At 48.7% G+C, this 25442-nt stretch overlaps 1 protein-coding gene across 1 annotated transcript; it reads left to right on the top strand.

Annotated features, from left to right (window-relative positions):
• On the top strand, window positions 1–2785 carry LOC146733607 (uncharacterized). The gene is made up of 2 exons (XM_085491438.1): window positions 1–648; window positions 1454–2785. The coding sequence occupies exons 1-2, from the start codon at window positions 18–20 to the stop codon at window positions 1963–1965; spliced, it is 1143 nt and encodes a 380-aa protein (XP_085347564.1). The 5' UTR covers window positions 1–17; the 3' UTR covers window positions 1966–2785.
• Window positions 2786–25442: the final 22657 nt, after the last annotated feature.

Raw genomic sequence — 25442 nt, 5'->3', positions numbered from 1 at the left:
GCAGCCATCACACAGACATGCATGCCAAGTGTATCATTGTGGCGTTTACGTTGATAACGTTATCAGTCATCTCCTCTATACCTGTGAAAAGATCTGGTGTAGTGCATCCTTATTCAAACAGACCACCATCATATTCGTCAGAAGACGCAAAAGGCAGTAGAGAGGAGGGTCATCTTCTTGATGGGGTTGTACTCAGAACAATGATAGAAGACGCAGGCGCAGGTATCTTAGACATAGAGGAAGACGAAAAGTCCCTAAAACGACTTGAAAAGGAATGCCGCCAATTGTTTGCACTAAACAAACCTAGATGGGGCCGGAAATTGGACTATGCGAACATAAAAAGCTACTGCAAGAAAATGGTTAGGGACGACTTCATCCTCACTGGCCAGCTTTCTCCACAACCCGTTTGCACAGAGCCATGGCATGATAACACAGAGGAGCTTGAGAATAGCAAACCAGACCAAACCACGACCATGAGTCCGTCAGATCTCTGTGACCAACAGCTGAAAGATCTCTGCAGCCCTTCACAATTGCAAGATTCTCTGAGAGACGAATGGTTGATAACAAGGTTATGTAACAAGTGTAATGGCAAATGTGGCGTTGACTGTGTTAATTCTTCGGACCACACCTACCCGAGTCATTTCCCAGGTAAGTAGAATACATTGGGTAAATCATCACCAACAGTTGTTAAAGCTATTACACAAACTCGCGAACTGTAAACGCCAAATGGTTTTGTGCCAGCGTTAAGTCATAATCCTTCCCCATAATTTTGTATAATTATTTATACTAATTAGCGCAATAAAACGTATTTGAATCAGATAAACAAGACACGATTTCAAAATCCGGAACAACGACAACAATAATAATGAATTTAAACAATTCTTCAATTTGTAGTGAACTAACTCGAAAACTAATAATAAATTGAGAAACATACAGAAATTTTAAAATCAATCTGGTACGGTACTTCGTGCATGGCTTACTGCCGATTTCGCCTAAGTGACCACCAATTAAGAATGACAATAAAAACATACCAGACCTAAAACTAAGAAAGAATAAATAACGAATCCGTGAAGTGTGCACTATATAGTATACAACGGAAAAACAAACATTATAATGATTTTTAAAACGCACCTGGTACATTCTCAACCAATTAGAAAGCTCCATTACGGAACTTTAGATACACTAAATGTCTGTCAAATTTTTGTTTCATAAATGTCACAGAACATTTATACGCCTTTGTTTTATGTTGTTTATGTAATTGACCTAGCTGTGTCATTACTTATATTTCATTTTGTGTCAAATATTCTATTCTATTCTATTCTATTCTATTCTATTCTATTCTATTCTATTCTATTCTATTCTATTCTATTCTATTCTATTCTATTCTATTCTATTCTATTCTATTCTATTCTATTCTTCACTCTCATACCCATATTTGGTGTTTTATTTACAGAACAATTCACCCATGCCAAGCATAAATACGACGTGTACTTCGACGTGAACGTCTTCGACGATTCGTCCAATTACGTTGTGTATATTCCCCAGTGCCTAGTCATGGTAGCTGATGAAAGAGAATCCCTGATTCACAACGCCACTTCCGGTCACTTCTCCATCTTACACCATGAACGGGTATCCGAAGTTCAAACGCAAGAGTTTCGAGTGATGTGGATGGGAGTCAACAACGACTCGAGTTCGGCACCCGGCTCCGAACACGTCAAGCCTTTCGGCATGGAGAGTATCGGTAATGTCACGTGTCAGAAATACAATGTTACTGGATTGATCAACGAGAATATACTTAACAGCGAACCGGAGGCAGAGATCCACGGACTCAAGTTCAAGTTAGAAGCAGTCTGCACAACGCCCTCAGGCAAAGAAGCACCATGCGGCGATCGAGCATGCGTTCCTTCTACGGAGTTGTTTCTTGGTACCGAGCCGAAAATCAAAAGTGCACCTGCCACAGTTTAGACTTGGTCACACTCATACCTCTCGATCGACAAAGTATTTAGGATTTGGCATATATTGTATCAGTGTGTGTTGTTTGTCACCGTGTTTATAGTATTTGGGTACTAAGCTAATTGTCATATGTTTTACATCGATTTGAGCAAAATTAATGCATTAATCTAACAGTATTAGAGCAGCTAGTCTGATGAGGCCTACATTCATGTTAGTTTATTAATGGGAATACTAATTAACCACACCGTAATTGATGCACGTTTGATTTGAAATGTACGGACATTTTTAAAGTGCAAGTATTCACCATTCTTCACCAGTCGCGCCCTCTACTGATGAAATGCTGATATGACGTCAAAGTGACGTCGTTATATGTGACAAAATGCAGTTATTTGTCATCTAAAATATAGTAAAAGCTCTCAAAAACATGATTATCATTGCTGGACGACTGGAGATCAAAACCATATCGCCGATTTGAACGGCATAAGTGTTATCCTTTCACCCATTTACGTCATTGACGTGTGTTGTCGATAGAGGGCGCGATTATTTTATTGAAGTATTTTAATTTGTCAGCACATTCTGCGCACTATTTAGTATTTTAACATATTTTTGGCGTTATTAGTATATCATATCATATTAGATCACATGGTGTATATGTATTTATTAGGTACTGTGATTGAAATCGCCAACGAGGCTGGCGTTATTATTCTTTTAATCAAGAGTACGACCATACCAGTGTCTTTCAAATGTGTCCGTTATTTACACTTCCTGTACATCGACTGAGCATTGTAATAAGTTTGTTGTCAATTAAAGTATTTGCAAGAACATCCCAAAATTGAATATGATTTCAGTTTACAGGCGCCAAGGGTGGGGGTGGGAGTCGTGCGGGATGCGGCATCTAAAATAGAATTGGAAAAATCAAATTGTAAAAAATTGGAAACTTGTTATCTCCACTGCCATTGAAGATGACCGAGCGTTCACCAAAACCGTCAGCTGGATTGCCTTGCTATTTATACCACACCTACCTGGAATGGTCCTCTGTCAGATTTGTTCATTTCATGACATCACAATTTTTTGGAAATATCTTTGTCATTGATGGTTAAAAATTATTTTTGTCACATTGCTTTTCTTCAATTTAACATATGTTATATATGGGCTATGTATAATGCATGGACTCCAGTAGACAACTGTATCAGTTGGAAACTAGACTTTTTCAGTACACATTGTCTTGGAAAATGATCTGGATGAACCAATATTTTCCAGAAATTCTCAAGTTCAGGTTGAGGTAATTATAAGGTTTATACGTTTGCTGTTTTTATGTGGGTGGTACTGCGTAGTGAGGGGGCTAAAACACTTCTCCCAAAACCTCAAGACCAGGTCAAAGTTATCTCAAGGTCACATGTTGATTGCGTGTGTGTTTGGAATCAGGAGGTTACCCCTTCATCAAGATCTTTTAAGGAAGTTCAAGGTCATCTCAAGATCGCATGTCATATATTGGAGATATCTGAATAATGTGATTATTACTGCCAATGGCTTCTGCCCTTGTCAATTACAGTGAAGCTTCACCGACAGCAAGGTCGGATGTTTGAGAAAAGAAAGCACATAGCCCACAGCCACACATAACTATACATGCTGAACAGATGTGGTCTTGAATCATCCCTAATTCATCCAAGTAGAGAAATCGACAATCTATTTTTTTTCTCAAAATGAACGGAAATTACAGTTCTTCTAGTTAATGGCAGTCAGTCAAATTGCAATGAAGATTATATTTGAACTTACATACTTGACAGTTGTGAGGGTGATTTGGTGATGTGTAAGAATAAAAATAACCAAAACTTATACTATTCATGCATATTTGCATAGTTGTGTACATTGAACACTGCCATGTTTAGACGTGTTTAGATGACTGATATCTGATTACAACTCGTGAGGCATTGGACCAGAGAATTCCCTTGCGCAACATGAAATAGAATGATTGAGATGGATAGGTGTGATAACGACCACTGTCAGGGCCCATTGAGATGGATGGGTATGATGATGATCACTGTCAAGGCCCATTGAGATGGATGGGCATGATGACGATCACTGTCAGGGCCCATTGAGATGGATGGGCATGATGACGATCACTATCAGGGCCCATTGAGATGGATAGGTGTGATGACGACCACTGTCAGGGCCCATTGAATTGGGTAGGCGTGATGACGATCACTGTCAGGGCCCATTGAGATGGATAGGTGTGATGACGATCACTGTCAGGGCCCATTGAGATGGATAGGTGTGATGACGACCACTGTTAGGACCCATTGAGATGGGTAGGTGTGATGACGACCACTGTCAGGGCACATTGAGATGGGTAGGTGTGATGTCGACCACTTTTAGGACCCATTGAGATGGGTAGGTGTGATCACGATCACTGTCAGGGCCCATTGAATTGGGTAGGCGTGATGACGATCACTGTCAGGGCCCATTGAGATGGATAGGTGTGATGACGATCACTGTCAGGGCCCATTGAGATGGATAGGTGTGATGACGACCACTGTTAGGACCCATTGAGATGGGTAGGTGTGATGACGACCACTGTCAGGGCACATTGAGATGGGTAGGTGTGATGTCGACCACTTTTAGGACCCATTGAGATGGGTAGGTGTGATCACGATCACTGTCAGGGCCCATTGAGATGGATAGGTATGATGACGATCACTGTCAGGGCCCATTGGGATGGATAGATGTGATGACGACCACTGTTAGGGCTCATTGAGATGGGTAGGTGTGATGACGATCACCGTCAGGGCCCATTGAGATGGATAGGTATGATGACGATCACTGTCAGGGCCCATTGGGATGGATAGATGTGATGACGACCACTGTTAGGGCCCATTGAGATGGATAGGTATGATGACAATCACTGTCAGGGCCCATTGGGATGGATAGATGTGATGACGACCACTGTTAGGGCCCATTGAGATGGATAGGTATGATGACGATCACTGTCAGGGCCCATTGGGATGGATAGATGTGATGACGACCACTGTTAGGGCCCATTGAGATGGATAGGTGTGATGACGACCACTGTTAGGACCCATTGAGATGGGTAGGTGTGATGACGACCACTGTCAGGGCCCATTGAGAAAGATAGATGTGATGACGACCACTGTCAGGGCCCATTGGGATGGATAGATGTGATGACGACCACTGTTAGGGCCCATTGAGATGGATAGGTATGATGACGACCACTGTCAGGGCCCATTGAGATAGATAGGTGTGATGACGATCACTTTTAGGACCCATTGAGATGGGTAGGTGTGATGACGACCACTGTCAGGGCCCATTGAGAAAGATAGATGTGATAACGACCACTGTCAGGGCCCATTGAGATGGATGGGTGTGATGACGACCACTGTTAGGACCCATTGAGATGGGTAGGTGTGATGACGACCACTGTCAGGGCCCATTGAGAAAGATAGATGTGATGACGACCACTGTCAGGGCCCATTGAGATGGGTAGGTGTGATGACGACTACTGTCAGGGCCCATTGAGAAAGATAGATGTGATGACGACCACTGTCAGGGCCCATTGAGATAGATAGATGTGATGACGACCACTGTTAGGGCCCATTGAGATGGGTAGGTGTGATGACGACCACTGTTAGGACCCATTGAGATAGATAGATGTGATGACGACCACTGTTAGGGCCCATTGAGATAGATAGATGTGATGACGACCACTGTTAGGACCCATTGAGATGGGTAGGTGTGATGACGACCACTGTTAGGACCCATTGAGATAGATAGATGTGATGACGACCACTGTCAGGGCCCATTGAGATGGATAGGTGTGATGACGACCACTGTTAGGACCCATTGAGATGGGTAGGTGTGATGACGATTACTGTCAGGGCCGATTGAGATGGATAGGTATGATGACGATCACTGTCATGGCTCATTGAGATGGATAGGTGTGAGGACGACCACCGTTAGGGCTCATTGAGATGGATAGGCTCTGGCATAACCACCAAGGGTAGAGTAGCTGTGGCCTCCCAAATGAGTCTGTGTCGCAATCACCCTAGATATAGTAGCTGTGACCACCCCATTGAGTCTGTAGCACAATCACCTAGAGTAGAGTAGCTGTGGCCTCCCCATCGAGTCTGTAGCACAATCACCTAGGGTAGAGTAGCTGTGGCTTCCCCATTGAGTCTATGGCACAATCACCTAGGGTAGAGTAGCTGTGGCCTCCCAATTGAGTATGTGGCACAATCACCTAGGGCAAAGTAGCTGTGATCTCTCCATTGAGTCTCTGGCATAATAACCCAAGATATAGTAGCTGTGACCTCCCCATTAAGAATGTAGTGCAATCACGCAGGGTAGAATAGCTGTGGCCTCCCCATCGAGTCTCTGGCACAATCACCTAGGGTAGAGTAGCTGTGGCATCCCCATTGAGTCTGTGGCACAATCACCTAAGGTTTATTAGCTGTGGCCTCCCCATTGTGTCTGTAGCACAATCATCAAAGGTAGAGTAAATGTGGCCTCCCCATTGAGTCTGTGGCACAACCACCTAGGGTAGAGTAGCTGTGTTCTCCTCATTGAGTCTGTATCACAATCACCTAGGGTAGAGTAGCTGTGGCCTCCCAATTGAGTCTGTAGCACAATCACCTAGGGTAGAGTAGCTGTGACCTCCCAATTGAGTATGTGGCACAATCACCTAGGGCAAAGTAGCTGTGATCTCTCCATTGAGTCTCTGGCATAATAACCCAAGATATAGTAGCTGTGACCTCCCCATTAAGAATGTAGTGCAATCACGCAGGGTAGAATAGCTGTGGCCTCCCCATCGAGTCTCTGGCACAATCACCTAGGGTAGAGTAGCTGTGGCATCCCCATTGAGTCTGTGGCACAATCACCTAAGGTTTATTAGCTGTGGCCTCCCCATTGTGTCTGTAGCACAATCATCAAAGGTAGAGTAAATGTGGCCTCCCCATTGAGTCTGTGGCACAACCACCTAGGGTAGAGTAGCTGTGTTCTCCTCATTGAGTCTGTATCACAATCACCTAGGGTAGAGTAGCTGTGGCCTCCCAATTGAGTCTGTAGCACAATCACCCGGGGTAGAGTAGCTGTGGCATCCCCATTGTGTCTGTGTCACAATCACCTAAGATATATTAGCTGTGGCCTCCCCATTGTGTCTGTGGCACAATCATCAAAGGCAGAGTAAATGTGGCCTCCCCATTGAGTCTGTGTCACAATCATCTAAGATATATTAGCTCTGGCCTCCCCATTGTGTCTGTTGCACAATCATCAAAGGTAGAGTAAATGTGGCCTCCCCATTGAGTATGTGGCACAATCACCTAGGGTAGAGTAGCTGTGGCATCCCCATTGTGTCTGTGTCACAATCACCTAAGATATATTAGCTGTGGCCTCCCCATTGTGTCTGTGGCACAATCATCAAAGGCAGAGTAAATGTGACCTCCCCATTGAGTCTGTGTCACAATCATCAAAGGTAGAGTAAATGTGGCCTCCCCATTGAGTATGTGGCACAATCACCCGGGGTAGAGTAGCTGTGGCATCCCCATTGTGTCTGTGTCACAATCACCTAAGATATATTAGCTGTGGCCTCCCCATTGTGTCTGTGGCACAATCATCAAAGGCAGAGTAAATGTGGCCTCCCCATTGAGTCTGTGTCACAATCATCTAAGATATATTAGCTCTGGCCTCCAAATTGTGTCTGTTGCACAATCATCAAAGGTAGAGTAAATGTGACCTCCCCATTGTGGCTGTGGCATAATCACCCAAAATACAGTAGCAGTGACAGCCTTATTGAGTCTGTGTCACAATCACCCAAGGGTAGAGTAGCTGTGTCCTCCTCATTGAGTCTGCATCACAATCACCTAGGGCAGAGTAGCTGTGGCCTTCAAATTGAGTCTGTGGCACAATCACCTAGGGTAGAGTAGCTGTGGTCTCCCCATTGAGTCTATGGCACAATCACCCAGGGTAGAGTAGCTGTGACCTCCTCATTGAGTCTGTAGCACAATCACCTAGGGTAGAGTAGCTGTGGCCTCCCAATTGAGTCAGTAGCACAATCACTTAAGATAGAGTAGCTGTGGCCTCCCCATTGAGTCTATGGCACAATCACCTAGAGTAGAGTAGCTGTGGCCTCTTCATTGAGTCTGTAGCACAATCACCTAGGGAAGAGTTGCTGTGGCCTCTCCATTGAGTCTGTGGCATAAAAACCCAAGATATAGTAGCTGTTAGCTCCCCATTAAGTATGTGGCACAATCACGCAGGGTAGAATAGCTGTGGCTTCCCCACAGTGTCTCTGGCACAATCACCTGGGGTAGAGTAGCTGTGGCCTCCCCATTGAGTCTATGGCACTATCACCTAGGGTAGTGTAGCTGTGGCCTCCCCATTGAGTCTATGACACTATCACCTAGGGTAGAGTAGCTGTGGCCTCCCCATTGAGTCTATGACACTATCACCTAGGGTAGAGTAGCTGTGGCCTCCCCATTGAGTCTATGGCACAATCATCTAGGGTAGAGTGGCTGTGGCCTTCCCCTTGAGTTTATGGCACTATCACCTAGGGTAGAGTAGCTGTGGCCTCCCCATTGAGTCTATGGCACTATCACCTAGGGTAGAGTAGCTGTGGCCTCCCCATTGAGTCTATGGCACTATCATCTAGAGTAGAGTAGCTGTGGCCTCCCCATTGAGTCTATGGCACAATCATCTAGGGTAGAGTGGCTGTGGCCTCCCCATTGAGTTTATGGCACTATCACCTAGGGTAGTGTAGCTGTGGCCTCCCCATCGAGTTTATGGCACTATCACCCAGGGTAGAGTAGCTGTGGCCTCCCTATTGAGTTTATGGCACTGTCACCTAGGGTAGAGTAGCTATGGCCTCCCCATTGAATCTATGGCACAATCACCTAGGGAAAAGTAGCTGTGGCCTCCCCATTGAGTCTATGGCACTATCACATAGGGTAGAGTAGCTGTGGCCTCCTCATTGAGTGTATGGCACTATCACCTAGGGTAGAGTAGCTGTGGCCTCCCCATTGAGTCTATGGCACAATCACCTAGGGTAGAGTAGCTGTGGCCTCCCCATTGAGTTTATGGCACTATTACCTAGGGTAGAGTAGCTGTGGCCTCCCCATTGAGTTTATGGCACTATCACCTAGGGTAGAGTAGCTGTGGCCTCCCCATTGAGTCTATGGCACTATCACCTAGGGTAGAGTAGCTGTGGCCTCCCCATTGAGTATATGGCACTATCACCTAGGGTAGAGTAGCTGTGGCCTCCCTATTGAGTTTATGGCACTATCACCTAGGGTAGAGTAGCTGTGGCCTCCCCATTGAGTCTATGGCACTATCACCTAGGGTAGAGTAGCTGTGGCCTCCCCATTGAGTTTATGGCACTATCACCTAGGGTAGAGTAGCTGTGGCCTCCCTATCGTGTTTATGGCACTATCACCTAGGGTAGAATAGCTGTGGCCTCCCCATTTAGTCTATGGCACTATCACCTAGGTTAGAGTAGCTGTGGCCTCCCTATTGAGTTGATGGCACTATCACATAGGGTAGAGTAGCTGTGGCATCCCCATTGAGTCTATGGCACTGTCACCTAGGGTAGAGTAGCTGTGGCCTCCCTATTGAGTTTATGGCACTATCACCTAGGGTAGAGTAGCTGTGGCCTCCCCATTGAGTCTATGGCACTATCACATAGGGTAGAGTAGCTGTGGCCTTCCCATTGGGTCTGTGGCACAATCACCTAGGGTAGAGTAGCTGTGGCCTCCCCATTGAGTCTGTGGCACAATCACCTAGGGTAGAGTAGCTGTGGCCTCCGCATTAAGTTTATGGCACTATCACATAGGGTAGAGTAGCTGCAGCCTCCCCATTGAGTCTATGGCACTATCACATAGGGTAGAGTAGCTGTGGCCTCCCCATTGAGTCTACGGCACTATCACCTAGGGTAGAGTAGCTGTGGCCTCCCAATTGAGTTTATGGCACTATCACCTAGGGTAGAGTAGCTGTGGCCTCCCCATTGAGTCTATGGCACTATCACATAGGGTAGAGTAGCTTTGGCCTCCCCTTTGAATCTATGGCACAATCACCTAGGGTAGAATAGCTGTGGCCTCCCCATTGAGTCTATGGCACTATCACCTAGGGTAGAATAGCTGTGGCCTCCCCATTGAGTCTATGGCACTATCACCTAGGGTTGTGTAGCTGTGGCCTCCCCATTGAGTCTGTGGCACAATCACCTAGGGTAGAGTAGCTGTGGCCTCCCCATTGAGTCCATGGCACTATCACCTAGGGTAGAGTAGCTGTGGCCTCCCTATTGAGTTTATGGCACAATCAACTAGGGTAGAGTAGCAGCGACATCCCTATTAAGTCTGTGGCACAATCACCTAGGGTAGAGTAGCTGTCACCTCCCCATTGGGTTAGTGACACAATCACCAGGGATAGTGTAGCTGTGGCCTCCCCATTGAGTCTATGGCACTATCACAAAGGGTAGAATAGCTGTGGCGTCCCTATTGAGTTTATTGCACTATCACATAGGGTACAGTAGCTGTGGCCTCCCCATTGAGTCTATGGCACTATCACCTAAGGTAGAGTAGCTGTGGCCTCCCCATTGAGTCTGTGTCACAATCACCTAGGGTAGAGTAGCTGTGGCCTCCCCATTGAGTCTATGGCACTATCACATAGGGTAGAATAGCTGTGGCCTCCCCATTGAGTCTATGGCACTATCACCTAGGGTAGAGTAGCTGTGGCTTCCCCATTGAGTCTGTGGCACAATCACCTAGGGTAGAGTAGCTGTGGCCTCCCCATTGAGTCCATGGCACTATCACCTAGGGTAGAGTATCTGTGGCCTCCCTATTGAGTTTATGGCACAATCAACTAGGGTAGAGTAGCAGTGGCATCCCTATTAAGTCTGTGGCACAATCACCTAGGGTAGAGTAGCTGTGACCTCCCCATTGGGTTAGTGACACAATCAACTGGGATAGTGTAGCTGTGGCCTCCCCATTGAGTCTATGGCACTATCACCTAGGGTAGAATAGCTGTGGCCTCCCTATTGCGTTTATTGCACTATCACATAGGGTAGAGTAGCTGTGGCCTCCCCATTGAGTCTATGGCACTATCACCTAGGGTAGAGTAGCTGTGACCTCCCCATTGAGTCTGTGTCATAGTCACCTAGGGTAGAGTAGCTGTGGCCTCCCCATTGAGTCTGTGTCACAATCACCGAGAGTAAAGTTGCTGTGACCTCCCCTTCGAGTATATGGCACTATCACCTAGGGTAGAGTAGCTGTGGCATCCCCATTGAGTCTATGGCACAATCACCTAGAGTAGAGTAGCTGTGGCCTCCCCATTGAGTCCTTGGCACAATCACCCAAGATACAGTAGCAGTGGCCTCCCCATTGAGTCTATGGCACTATCGTCTAGGGTAGAGAAGCTGTGGCCTCCCATTGAGTCTATGGTACAATCACCCAAGATACAGTAGCAGTGGCCTCCCCATAGAGTCTATGGCACTATCGCCTAGGGTAGAGTAGCTGTGGCCTCCCATTGAGTCTATGGTACAATCACCCAAGATACAGTAGCAGTGGCCTCCCCATAGAGTCTATGGCACTATCGCCTAGGGTAGAGTAGCTGTGGCCTCCCCATTGAGTCTGTGGCACAATCACCCAAGATACAGTAGCAGTGGCCTCCCAATTGAGTCTATGGCACTATCACCTAGGGTAGAGTAGCTGTGTCATCCCCATTGAGTATATGGCACCATCACCCAAGATGCAGTAGCAGCGGCCTCTCCATTGTGTCTATGGCACTATCACCTAGGGTAGAGTAGCTGTAGTCTTCCCATTGAGTCTATGGCACTATCACCTAGGGAAGAGTAGCTGTGGCCTCCGAATTGAGTCTATGGCACTATCACCTAGGGTAGAGTAGCTGTGGCCTCCCCATTGAGTCTGTGTCACAACCACCTAGGGTAGAGTAGCTGTGACCTTTCCATTGAGTCTGTGGCACAAACACCTAGGGTAGAGTAGCTGTGACCTCCCCATTAAGTCTGTTGTACTATCGCCCAAGATACAGTAGCAGTGGCCTCCCCATTGAGTCTATGGCACTATCACCTAGGGTAGAGTAGCTGTGTCATCCCCATTGAGTCTATGGTACAATCACTCAAGAAACAGGAGCTGTGGCATCCCCATTGAGTCTATGGCACAATCATCTAGGGTAGAGTGGCTGTGGCCTTCCCCTTGAGTTTATGGCACTATCACCTAGGGTAGAGTAGCTGTGGCCTCCCCATTGAGTCTATGGCACTATCACCTAGGGTAGAGTAGCTGTGGCCTCCCCATTGAGTCTATGGCACAATCACCTAGGGTAGAGTAGCTGTGACATTCCCATTGAGTCTGTGGCACAATCACCCACGATACAGTAGCTGTGACCTCCCCATTGACTTTGTGGCACAGTCACCTGGGATAGAGTAGCTGTGGCCTCCCCATTGAGTCTATGGCACTGTCACCGAGGGTAGAGTAGCTGTGGCCTCCCCATTGAGTCTATGGCACTATCACCTAGGGTAGAGTAGCTGTGGCCTCCCCATTGAGTTTATGGCACTATCACCTAGGGTAGAGTAGCTGTGGCCTCCCCATTGAGTCTTTGTCATAATCACCTTGGGTAGAGTAGCTTTGGCCTCCGCATTGAGTCTATGGTACAATCACCCAATATACAGTAGCTGTGGCATCCTAATTGAGTCTATTGCACAATCACCCAAGATACAGTAGCAGTGGCCTCCCATTGAGTCTATGGCACTATCGCGTAAGGTAGAGTAGCTGTGGTCTCCCGATTGAATCTATGGCACAATCACCCAAGATACAGGAGCTGTGGCATCCCCATTGAGTCTATGGCACAATCACCCAAGATACAGTAGCAGTGGCCTTTCCATTGAGTTTATGGCACTATCACCTAGGGTAGAGTAGCTGTGGCCTCCCCATTGAGTCTATGGCACAATCACCCAGGGTAGAGTAGCTGTGGCCTCCCCATTGAGTCTTTGGCACAATCACCCAGGGTAGAGTAGCTGTGACCTCCCCATTGAGTCTATGGCACTATCACCTTGGGTAGAGTGGCTGTGGCCTCCCCATTGAGTCTATGACACTATCATCTAGGGTAGAGTAGCTATGGCCTCCCCATTGAGTCTATGGCACTATCACCTAGGGTAGTGTAGCTGTGGCCTCCCCATTGAGTCTATGGCACTATCACATAGGGTAGAGTAGGTGTGCCCTCCCCATTGAGTTCATGGCACTATCACCTAGGGTAGAGTAGCTGTGGCCTCCCCATTGAGTCTATGGCACAATCATCTAGGGTAGAGTGGCTGTGGCCTTCCCCTTGAGTTTATGGCACTATCACCTAGGGTAGAGTAGCTGTGGCCTCCCCATTGAGTCTATGGCACTATCACCTAGGGTAGAGTAGCTGTGGCCTCCCCATTGAGTCTATGGCACTATCATCTAGAGTAGAGTAGCTGTGGCCTCCCCATTGAGTCTATGGCACAATCATCTAGGGTAGAGTGGCTGTGGCCTCCCCATTGAGTTTATGGCACTATCACCTAGGGTAGTGTAGCTGTGGCCTCCCCATCGAGTTTATGGCACTATCACCCAGGGTAGAGTAGCTGTGGCCTCCCTATTGAGTTTATGGCACTGTCACCTAGGGTAGAGTAGCTATGGCCTCCCCATTGAATCTATGGCACAATCACCTAGGGAAAAGTAGCTGTGGCCTCCCCATTGAGTCTATGGCACTATCACATAGGGTAGAGTAGCTGTGGCCTCCTCATTGAGTGTATGGCACTATCACCTAGGGTAGAGTAGCTGTGGCCTCCCCATTGAGTCTATGGCACAATCACCTAGGGTAGAGTAGCTGTGGCCTCCCCATTGAGTTTATGGCACTATCACCTAGGGTAGAGTAGCTGTGGCCTCCCCATTGAGTTTATGGCACTATCACCTAGGGTAGAGTAGCTGTGGCCTCCCTATTGAGTTTATGGCACTATCACCTAGGGTAGAGTAGCTGTGGCCTCCCTATCGTGTTTATGGCACTATCACCTAGGGTAGAGTAGCTGTGGCCTCCCTATTGAGTTTATGGCACTATCACCTAGGGTAGAGTAGCTGTGGCCTCCCTATCGTGTTTATGGCACTATCACCTAGGGTAGAATAGCTGTGGCCTCCCCATTTAGTCTATGGCACTATCACCTAGGTTAGAGTAGCTGTGGCCTCCCCATTGAGTCTATGGCACTATCACCTAGGGTAGAATAGCTGTGGCCTCCCCATTGAGTCTATGGCACTATCACCTAGGGTTGTGTAGCTGTGGCCTCCCCATTGAGTCTGTGGCACAATCACCTAGGGTAGAGTAGCTGTGGCCTCCCCATTGAGTCCATGGCACTATCACCTAGGGTAGAGTAGCTGTGGCCTCCCTATTGAGTTTATGGCACAATCAACTAGGGTAGAGTAGCAGCGACATCCCTATTAAGTCTGTGGCACAATCACCTAGGGTAGAGTAGCTGTCACCTCCCCATTGGGTTAGTGACACAATCACCAGGGATAGTGTAGCTGTGGCCTCCCCATTGAGTCTATGGCACTATCACATAGGGTAGAATAGCTGTGGCGTCCCTATTGAGTTTATTGCACTATCACATAGGGTACAGTAGCTGTGGCCTCCCCATTGAGTCTATGGCACTATCACCTAAGGTAGAGTAGCTGTGGCATCCCCATTGAGTCTGTGTCACAATCACCTAGGGTAGAGTAGCTGTGGCCTCCCCATTGAGTCTATGGCACTATCACATAGGGTAGAATAGCTGTGGCCTCCCCATTGAGTCTATGGCACTATCACCTAGGGTAGAGTAGCTGTGGCTTCCCCATTGAGTCTGTGGCACAATCACCTAGGGTAGAGTAGCTGTGGCCTCCCCATTGAGTCCATGGCACTATCACCTAGGGTAGAGTATCTGTGGCCTCCCTATTGAGTTTATGGCACAATCAACTAGGGTAGAGTAGCAGTGGCATCCCTATTAAGTCTGTGGCACAATCACCTAGGGTAGAGTAGCTGTGACCTCCCCATTGGGTTAGTGACACAATCAACTGGGATAGTGTAGCTGTGGCCTCCCCATTGAGTCTATGGCACTATCACCTAGGGTAGAATAGCTGTGGCCTCCCTATTGCGTTTATTGCACTATCACATAGGGTAGAGTAGCTGTGGCCTCCCCATTGAGTCTATGGCACTATCACCTAGGGTAGAGTAGCTGTGACCTCCCCATTGAGTCTGTGTCATAGTCACCTAGGGTAGAGTAGCTGTGGCCTCCCCATTGAGTCTGTGTCACAATCACCGAGAGTAAAGTTGCTTTGACCTCCCCTTCGAGTATATGGCACTATCACCTAGGGTAGAGTAGCTGTGGCATCCCCATTGAGTCTATGGCACAATCACCTAGAGTAGAGTAGCTGTGGCCTCCCCATTGAGTCTGTGGCACAATCACCCAGGGTAGAGTAGCTGTGGCATCCCCATTGAGTCTATGGCACAATCACCTAGAGTAGAGTAGCTGTGACCTCCCCATTAAGTCTGTTGTACTATCGCCCAAGATACAGTAGCAGTGGCCTCCCCATTGAGTGTATGGCACTATCACCTAGGGTAGAGTAGCTGTGTCATCCCCATTGAGTCTATGGTACAATCACCCAAGAAACAGGAGCTGTGGCATCCCCATTGAGTATACGGCACCATCACCCAGGATGCAGTAGCCGTGGCCTCTTCATTGAGTCTATGGCACTATCACCTAGGGTAGAGTAGCTGTGGCCTCCGCATTGAGTCTATGGCACTATCACCTATGGTAGAGTAGTGTGGCCTCCCCATTGAGTCTATGGCACTATAACTGAGGGTAGAGTAGCTGTGGCCTCCGCATTGAGTCTATGGCACAATCACCTAGGGTAGAGTAGCTGTGACATTCCCATTGAGTCTGTGGCACAATCACCCACGATACAGTAGCTGTGACCTCCCCATTGACTTTGTGGCACAGTCACCTGGGATAGAGTAGCTGTGGCCTCCCCATTGAGTCTATGGCACTATCACCTAGGGTAGAGTAGCTGTGGCCTCCCCATTGAGTTTATGGCACTATCACCTAGGGTAGAGTAGCTGTGGCCTCCCCATTGAGTCTTTGTCATAATCACCTTGGGTAGAGTAGCTTTGGCCTCCCCATTGAGTCTATGGTACAATCACCCAATATACAGTAGCTGTGGCATCCTAATTGAGTCTATTGCACAATCACCCAAGATACAGTAGCAGTGGCCTCCCCATTGAGTCTATGGCACTATCGCGTAAGGTAGAGTAGCTGTGGTCTCCCGATTGAGTCTATGGCACAATCACCCAAGATACAGGAGCTGTGGTATCCCCATTGAGTCTATGGCACAATCACCCAAGATACAGTAGCAGTGGCCTTTCCATTGAGTTTATGGCACTATCACCTAGGGTAGAGTAGCTGTGGCCTCCCCATTGAGTCTATGGCACAATCACCCAGGGTAGAGTAGCTGTGGCCTCCCCATTGAGTCTTTGGCACAATCACCCAGGGTAGAGTAGCTGTGACCTCCCCATTGAGTCTATGGCACTATCACCTTGGGTAGAGTGGCTGTGGCCTCCCCATTGAGTCTATGACACTATCATCTAGGGTAGAGTAGCTATGGCCTCCCCATTGAGTTTATGGCACTATCACCTAGGGTAGAGTAGCTGTGGCCTCCCTATTGAGTTTATGGCACTATCACCTAGGGTAGAGTAGCTGTGGCATCCCCATTGAGTATATGGCACCATCACCCAAGATGCAGTAGCAGTGGCCTCTTCATTGAGTCTATGGCACTATCGCCTAGGGTAGAGTAGCTGTGGCCTCCGCATTGAGTCTATGGCACTATCACCTATGGTAGAGTAGCTGTGGCCTCCCCATTGAGTCTATGGCACTATCACCTAGGGTAGAGTAGCTGTGGCCTCTGCATTGAGTCTATGGCACAATCACCTAGGGTAGAGTAGCTGTGACCTTCCCATTGAGTCTGTGGCACAATCACCCAAGATACAGTAGCTGTGGCCTCCCCATTGACTTTGTGGCACAGTCACCTGGGATAGAGTAGCTGTGGCCTCCCCATTGAGTCTATGGCACTGTCACCGAGGGTAGAGTAGCTGTGGCCTCCCCATTGAGTCTATGGCACTATCACCTAGGGTAGAGTAACTGTGGCATCCCCATTGAGTTTATGACACTATCACCTAGGGTAGAGTAGCTGTGGCCTCCCCATTGAGTCTGTGTCATAATCACCTTGGGTAGAGTAGCTTTGGCCTCCCCATTGAGTCTATGGCACAATCACCCAATATACAGTAGCTGTGGCATCCCCATTGAGTCTATTGCACAATCACCCAAGATACAGTAGCAGTGGCCTCCCCATTGAGTCTATGGCACTATCGCCTAAGGTAGAGTAGCTGTGGTCTCCCCATTGAGTCTATGGCACAATCACCCAAGATACAGGGGCTGTGGCATCCCCATTGAATCTATGGCACAATCACCCAAGATACAGTAACAGTGGCCTCCCCATTGAGTTTATGGCACTATCACCTAGGGTAGAGTAGCTGTGGCCTCCCCATTGAGTCTATGGCACAATCACCCAGGGTAGAGTAGCTGTGGCCTCCCCATTGAGTCTATGGCACAATCACCCAGGGTAGAGTAGCTGTGACCTCCCCATTGTGTCTATGGCACAATCACCCAGGGTAGAGTAGCTGTGACCTCCCCATTGAGTCTATGGCACTATCACCTTGGGTAAAGTGGCTGTGGCCTCCCCATTGAGTCTATGGCACTATCACCTAGGGTAGAGTAACTTTGGCCTCCCCATTGAGTCTATGACACTATCATCTAGGGTAGAGTAGCTATGGCCTCCCCATTGAGTTTATGGCACTATCACCTAGTGTAGAGTAGCTTTGGCCTCCCTATTGAGTTTATGGCACTATCACCTAGGGTAGAGTAGCTGTGGCCTCCCCATTGAGTCTATGGCACTATCACCTAGGGTAGAGTAGCTGTGGCCTCCCCATTGAGTCTATGGCACTTTCACCTAGGGTAGAGTAGCTGTGGCCTCCTTATTGAGTTTATGGCACAATCACCTAGGGTAGAGTAGCTGTGGCCTCCCCATTGAGTCTATGGCACTATCACATAGGGTAGAGTAGCTTTGGCCTCCCCATTGAATCTATGGCACAATCACCTAGGGTAGAATAGCTGTGGCCTCCCCATTGAGTCTATGGGACTATCACCTAGGGTAGAATAGCTGTGGCATCCCCATTGAGTCTATGGCACTATCGATTAGGGTAGAGTTGCTGTGGCCTCCCCATTGAGTGTGTGGCACAATCACCTAGGGTAGAGTAGCTGTGGCCTCCCCGTTGAGTCCATGGCACTATCACCTAGGGTAGAGTAGCTGTGGCCTCCCTATTGAGTTTATGGCACAATCAACTAGGGTAGAGTAGCAGTGGCATCCCCATTAAGTCTGTGGCACAATCACCTAGGGTAGAGTAGCTGTGAATTCCCCATTGGGTTAGTGGCACAATCACCCGGGATAGTGTAGCTGTGGCCTCCCCATTGAGTCTATGGCACTATCACCTAGGGTAGAATAGCTGTGGCCTCCCTATTGAGTTTATTGCACTATCACATAGGGTAGAGCAGCTGTGGCCTCCCCGTTGAGTCTATGGCACTATCACCTAGGGTAGAGTAGCTGTGGCCTCCCCATTGAGTCTGTGTCACAGTCACCTAGGGTAGAGTAGCTGTGGCATCCCCATTGAGTCTATTGCACAATCACCCAAGATACAGTAGCAGTGGCCTCCCCATTGAGTCTATGGCACTATCGCCTAAGGTAGAGTAGCTGTGGTCTCCCCATTGAGTCTATGGCACAATCACCCAAGATACAGGGGCTGTGGCATCCCCATTGAGTCTATGGCACAATCACCCAAGATACAGTAACAGTGGCCTCCCCATTGAGTTTATGGCACTATCACCTAGGGTAGAGTAGCTGTGGCCTCCCCATTGAGTCTATGGCACAATCACCCAGGGTAGAGTAGCTGTGGCCTCCCCAATGAGTCTATGGCACAATCACCCAGGGTAGAGTAGCTGTGACCTCCCCATTGAGTCTATGGCACAATCACCCAGGGTAGAGTAGCTGTGACCTCCCCATTGAGTCTATGGCACTATCACCTTGGGTAAAGTGGCTGTGGCCTCCCCATTGAGTCTATGGCACTATCACCTAGGGTAGAGTAACTTTGGCCTCCCCATTGAGTCTATGACACTATCATCTAGGGTAGAGTAGCTATGGCCTCCCCATTGAGTTTATGGCACTATCACCTAGTGTAGAGTAGCTTTGGCCTCCCTATTGAGTTTATGGCACTATCACCTAGGGTAGAGTAGCTGTGGCCTCCCCATTGAGTCTATGGCACTATCACCTAGGGAAGAGTAGCTGTGGCCTCCCCATTGAGTCTATGGCACTTTCACCTAGGGTAGAGTAGCTGTGGCCTCCTTATTGAGTTTATGGCACAATCACCTAGGGTAGAGTAGCTGTGGCCTCCCCATTGAGTCTATGGCACTATCACATAGGGTAGAGTAGCTTTGGCCTCCCCATTGAATCTATGGCACAATCACCTAGGGTAGAATAGCTGTGGCCTCCCCATTGAGTCTATGGGACTATCACCTAGGGTAGAATAGCTGTGGCATCCCCATTGAGTCTATGGCACTATCGATTAGGGTAGAGTAGCTGTGGCCTCCCCATTGAGTGTGTGGCACAATCACCTAGGGTAGAGTAGCTGTGGCCTCCCCGTTGAGTCCATGGCACTATCACCTAGGGTAGAGTAGCTGTGGCCTCCCTATTGAGTTTATGGCACAATCAACTAGGGTAGAGTAGCAGTGGCATCCCCATTAAGTCTGTGGCACAATCACCTAGGGTAGAGTAGCTGTGAATTCCCCATTGGGTTAGTGGCACAATCACCCGGGATAGTGTAGCTGTGGCCTCCCCATTGAGTCTGTGGCACTATCACCTAGGGTAGAATAGCTGTGGCCTCCCTATTGAGTTTATTGCACTATCACATAGGGTAGAGCAGCTGTGGCCTCCCCGTTGAGTCTATGGCACTATCACCTAGGGTAGAGTAGCTGTGGCCTCCCCATTGAGTCTGTGTCACAGTCACCTAGGGTAGAGTAGCTGTGGCCTCCCCATTGAGTCTGTGGCACAATCTCTTAGGGTAGAGTAGCTGTGACCTCCCCATTGGGTCTGTGGCACAATCACCTGGGATACAGTAGCTGTGGCCTCCCCATTGAGTCTGTGGCACAATCTCCTAGGGTAGAGTAGCTGTGACCTCCCCATTGGGTCTGTGGCACAATCACCTGGGATACAGTAGCTGTGGCCTCCCCATTGTGTCTGTGGCACAATCACCTGGGATAGAGTAGCTGTGGCCTCCCCATTGAGTCTATGGCACTATCACCTAGGTTAGAGTAGCTGTGGCCTCCCCATTGAGTCTGTGTCACAATCACCTAGAGTAAAGTTGCTGTGACCTCCCCTTCGAGAATATGGCACTATCACCTAGGGTAGAGTAGCTGTAGCCACCCCATTGAGTCTATGGCACAATCACCTAGAGTAGAGTAGCTGTGGCCTCCCCATTTAGTCTGTGGTACAATCACCCAAGATACAGTAGCAGTGGCCTCCCCATTGAGTCTATGGCACTATCGCCTAGGGTATAGTAGCTGTGGCCTCCCATTGAGTCTATGGTACAATCACCCAAGAAACAGAAGCAGTGGCCTCCCCATAGAGTCTATGGCACTATCGCCTAGGGTAGAGTAGCTGTGGCCTCCCCATTGAGTCTATGGTACAATCACCCAAGAAACAGGAGCTGTGTCATCCCCATTAAGTATATGGCACCATCACCCAAGATGCAGTAGCAGTGGCCTCTCCATTGTGTCTATGGCACTATCACCTAGGGTAGAGTAGCTGCAGTCTTCCCATTGAGTCTATGGCACTATCACCTAGCGTAGAGTAGCTGTGGCCTCTGAATTGAGTCTATGGCTCAATCACCCAGGGTAGAGTAGCTGTGGCCTCCCCATTGAGTTTGCGTCACAATCACCTAGGGTAGAGTAGCTGTGACCTTCCCATTGAGTCTATGGTACAATCACCTAGGGTAGAGTAGCTGTGGCCTCCGCATTGAGTCTATGGCACAATCACCTAGGGTAGAGTAGCTGTGACCTTCCCATTGAGTCTGTGGCACAATCACCCAAGATACAGTAGCTGTGGCCTCCCCATTGAGTCTATGGCACAATCACCTGGGATAGAGTAGCTGTGGCCTCCCCATTGAGTCTATGGCACAATCACATAGGGTAGAGTAGCTGTGGCCTCCCCATTGAGTCTGTGTCATAATCACCTAGGGTATAGTAGCTGTGACCTCCCCATTGAGTCTGTGTCACAATCACTTAGGGTAGAGTAGCTTTGGCCTCCCCATTGAGTCTATGGCACAATCACCCAAGATACAGTAGCTGTGGCATCCCCATTGAGTCTGTGGCACATTCACCCAAGTTACAGTAGCTGTGGCATTCCCATTGAGTCTATTGCACAATCACCTAAGATACAGTAGCAGTGGCCTCCTCATTGAGTCTATGGCACTATCGCCTAAGGTAGAGTAGCTGTGGCCTCCCCATTGAGTTTATGGCACTATCACCTAGGGTAGAGTAGCTGTAGTCTTCCCATTGAGTCTATGGCACAATCACCTAGGGTAGAGTAGCTGTGACCTCCCCATTGAGTCTATGGCACTATCACTTAGGGTAGAGTAGCTGTGGCCTCCCCATTGAGTCTATGGCACAATCACCTAGGGTAGAGTAGCTGTGGCCTCCCCATTGAGTCTATGGCACTGTCACCGAGGGTAGAGTAGCTGTGGCCTCCCCATTGAGTCTATGGCACTATCACCTAGGGTAGAGTAGCTGTGGCCTCCCCATTGAGTTTATGGCACTATCACCTAGGGTAGAGTAGCTGTGGCCTCCCCATTGAGTCTTTGTCATAATCACCTTGGGTAGAGTAGCTTTGGCCTCCCCATTGAGTCTATGGTACAATCACCCAATATACAGTAGCTGTGGCATCCTAATTGAGTCTATTGCACAATCACCCAAGATACAGTAGCAGTGGTCTCCCCATTGAGTCTATGGCACTATCGCGTAAGGTAGAGTAGCTGTGGTCTCCTGATTGAGTCTATGGCACAATCACCCAAGATACAGGAGCTGTGGCATCCCCATTGAGTCTATGGCACAATCACCCAAGATACAGTAGCAGTGGCCTTTCCATTGAGTTTATGGCACTATCACCTAGGGTAGAGTAGCTGTGGCCTCCCCATTGAGTCTATGGCACAATCACCCAGGGTAGAGTAGCTGTGGCCTCCCCATTGAGTCTATGGCACAATCACCCAGGGTAGAGTAGCTGTGACCTCCCCATTGAGTCTATGGCACTATCACCTTGGGTAGAGTGGCTGTGGCCTCCCCATTGAGTCTATGACACTATCATCTAGGGTAGAGTAGCTATGGCCTCCCCATTGAGTTTATGGCACTATCACCTAGGGTAGAGTAGCTGTGGCCTCCCTATTGAGTTTATGGCACTATCACCTAGGGTAGAGTAGCTGTGGCATCCCCATTGAGTATATGGCCCCATCACCCAAGATGCAGTAGCAGTGGCCTCTTCATTGAGTCTATGGCACTATCGCCTAGGGTAGAGTAGCTGTGGCCTCCGCATTGAGTCTATGGCACTATCACCTATGGTAGAGTAGCTGTGGCCTCCCCATTTAGTCTATGGCACAACCACCTAGGGTAGAGTAGCTGTGACCTTTCCATTGAGTCTGTGGCACAAACACCTAGGGTAGAGTAGCTGTGACCTCCCCATTAAGTCTGTTGTACTATCGCCTAGGGTAGAGTAGCTGTGGCCTCCCCATTGAGTCTATGGTACAATCACCCAAGAAACAGGAGCTGTGGCATCCCCATTGAGTATATGGCACCATCACAAAAGATGCAGTAGCAGTGGCCTCTTCATTGAGTCTATGGCACAATCGCCTAGGGTAGAGTAGCTGTGGCCTCCGCATTGAGTCTATGTCACTATCACCTATGGTAGAGAAGCTGTGGCCTCCCCATTGAGTCTATGGCACTATCACCTAGGGTAGAGTAGCTGTGGCCTCCACATTGAGTCTATGGCACAATCACCTAGGGTAGAGTAGCTGTGACCTTCCCATTGAGTCTGTGGCACAATCACCCAAGATACAGTAGCTGTGGCCTCCCCATTGACTTTGTGGCACAGTCACCCGGGATAGAGTAGCTGTGGCCTCCCATTGAGTCTATGGCACTATCACCGAGGGTAGAGTAGCTGTGGCCTCCCCATTGAGTCTGTGTCACAATCACCTAGAGTAAAGTTGCTGTGACCTCCCCTTCGAGAATATGGCACTATCACCTAGGGTAGAGTAGCTGTAGCCACCCCATTGAGTCTATGGCACAATCACCTAGAGTAGAGTAGCTGTGGCCTCCCCATTTAGTCTGTGGTACAATCACCCAAGATACAGTAGCAGTGGCCTCCCCATTGAGTCTATGGCACTATCGCCTAGGGTATAGTAGCTGTGGCCTCCCCATTGAGTCTATGGCACTATCACCGAGGGTAGAGTAGCTGTGGCCTCCCCATTGAGTCTATGGCACTATCACCTAGGGTAGAGTAGCTGTGGCCTCCCCATTGAGTTTATGGCACTATCACCTAGGGTAGAGTAGCTGTGGCCTCCCCATTGAGTCTGTGTCATAATCACCTTGGGTATAGTAGCTGTGACCTCCCCATTGAGTCTGTGTCACAATCAGCTAGGGTAGAGTAGCTTTGGCCTCCCCATTGAATCTATAGCACAATCACCCAAGATACAGTAGCTGTGGCATCCCCATTGAGTCTGTTGCACATTCACCCAAGCTACAGTAGCTGTGGCATTCCCATTGAGTCTACGACACTATCGCCTAAGGTAGAGTAGCTGTGGTCTCCCCATTGAGTCTATGGCACAATCACCCAAGATACAGGAGCGGTGGCCTCCCCATTGAGGCTGTGTCACAACCACCTAGGGTAGAGTAGCTGTGACCTTTCCATTGAGTCTGTGGCACAAACACCTAGGGTAGAGTAGCTGTGACCTCCCCGTTAAGTCTGTTGTACTATCGCCTAGGGTAGAGTAGCTGTGGCCTCCCCATTAAGTCTGTTGTACTATCGCCTAGGGTAGAGTAGCTGTGGCCTCCCCATTGAGTCTATGGTACAATCACCCAAGAAACATGAGCTGTGGCATCCCCATTGAGTATATGGCACCATCACAAAAGATGCAGTAGCAGTGGCCTCTTCATTGAGTCTATGGCACTATCGCCTAGGGTAGAGTAGCTGTGGCCTCCGCATTTAGTCTATAGCACTATCACCTATGGTAGAGAAGCTGTGGCCCCCCCATTGAATCTATGGCACTATCACCTAGGGTAGAGTAGCTGTGGCCTCCGCATTGAGTCTATGGCACAATCACCTAGGGTAGAGTAGCTGTGACCTTCCCATTGAGTCTGTGGCACAATCACCCAAGATACAGTAGCTGTGGCCTCCCCATTGACTTTGTGGCACATTCACCTGGGATAGAGTAGCTGTGGCCTCCCCATTGAGTCTCTGGCACTATCACCGAGGGTAGAGTAGCTGAGGCCTTCCCATTGAGTCTATGGCACTATCACCTAGGGTAGGGTAGCTGTGGCCTCCCCATTGAGTTTATGGCACTATCACCTAGGGTAGAGTAGCTGTGGCCTCCCCATTGAGTCTGTGTCATAATCACCTTGGGTATAGTAGCTGTGACCTCCCCATTGAGTATGTGTCACAATCAGCTAGGGTAGAGTAGCTTTGGCCTCCCCATTGAATCTATGGCACAATCATCCAAGATACAGTAGCTGTGGCATCCCCATTGAGTCTGTGGCACATTCACCCAAGCTACAGTAGCTGTGGCATTCCCATTGAGTCTATTGCACAGTCACCCAAGATACAGTAGCAGTGGCCTCCCCATTGAGTCTACAACACTATCGCCTAAGGTAGAGTAGCTGTGGTCTCCCCATTGAGTCTATGGCACAATCACTCAAGATACAGGAGCTGTGGCATCCCCATTGAGTCTATGGCACAATCACCCAAGATACAGTAGCAGTGGCCTCCCCATTGAGTTTATGGCACAGTCACCTGGGATAGAGTAGCTGTGGCCTCCCCATTGAGTCTGTGGCACAATCACCTAGGGTAGAGAAGCTGTGGCCTCCCCATTGAGTCTATGGTACAATCACCTAGGGTAAAGTAGCTGTGGCCTCCCCATTGAGTCTGTGGCACAATCACCCAGGGTAGAGTAGCTGTGGCCTCCCCATTGAGTCTGTGTCGCAATCACCAAGGTTAGAGTAGCTGTGGCCTCCCCATTGAGGCTGTGTCACAATCACCTAGGGTAGAGTAGCTGTAGCCTCGCCATTG

The sequence above is a fragment of the Saccoglossus kowalevskii genome, chromosome 16, assembly GCF_978046115.1.
Source record: "Saccoglossus kowalevskii chromosome 16, keSacKowa6.1, whole genome shotgun sequence".
Taxonomy (NCBI): Eukaryota; Metazoa; Hemichordata; class Enteropneusta; family Harrimaniidae; genus Saccoglossus; species Saccoglossus kowalevskii.
The sequence above is the reverse complement of the archived record's forward strand: the minus strand, read 5'-3'. Positions and strand labels throughout refer to the sequence as shown.

What these genes read in the sequence shown, in the direction of transcription:
- LOC146733607 (XM_085491438.1), top strand. Translation starts at nt 18, where the DNA reads ATGCATGCCAAGTGTATCATTGTGGCGTTTACGTTGATAACGTTATCA. An exon ending in CTACCCGAGTCATTTCCCAG is followed by an intron (nt 649 to 1,453) that starts GTAAGTAGAATA and finishes TTTTATTTACAG; the next exon opens with AACAATTCACCCATGCCAAG.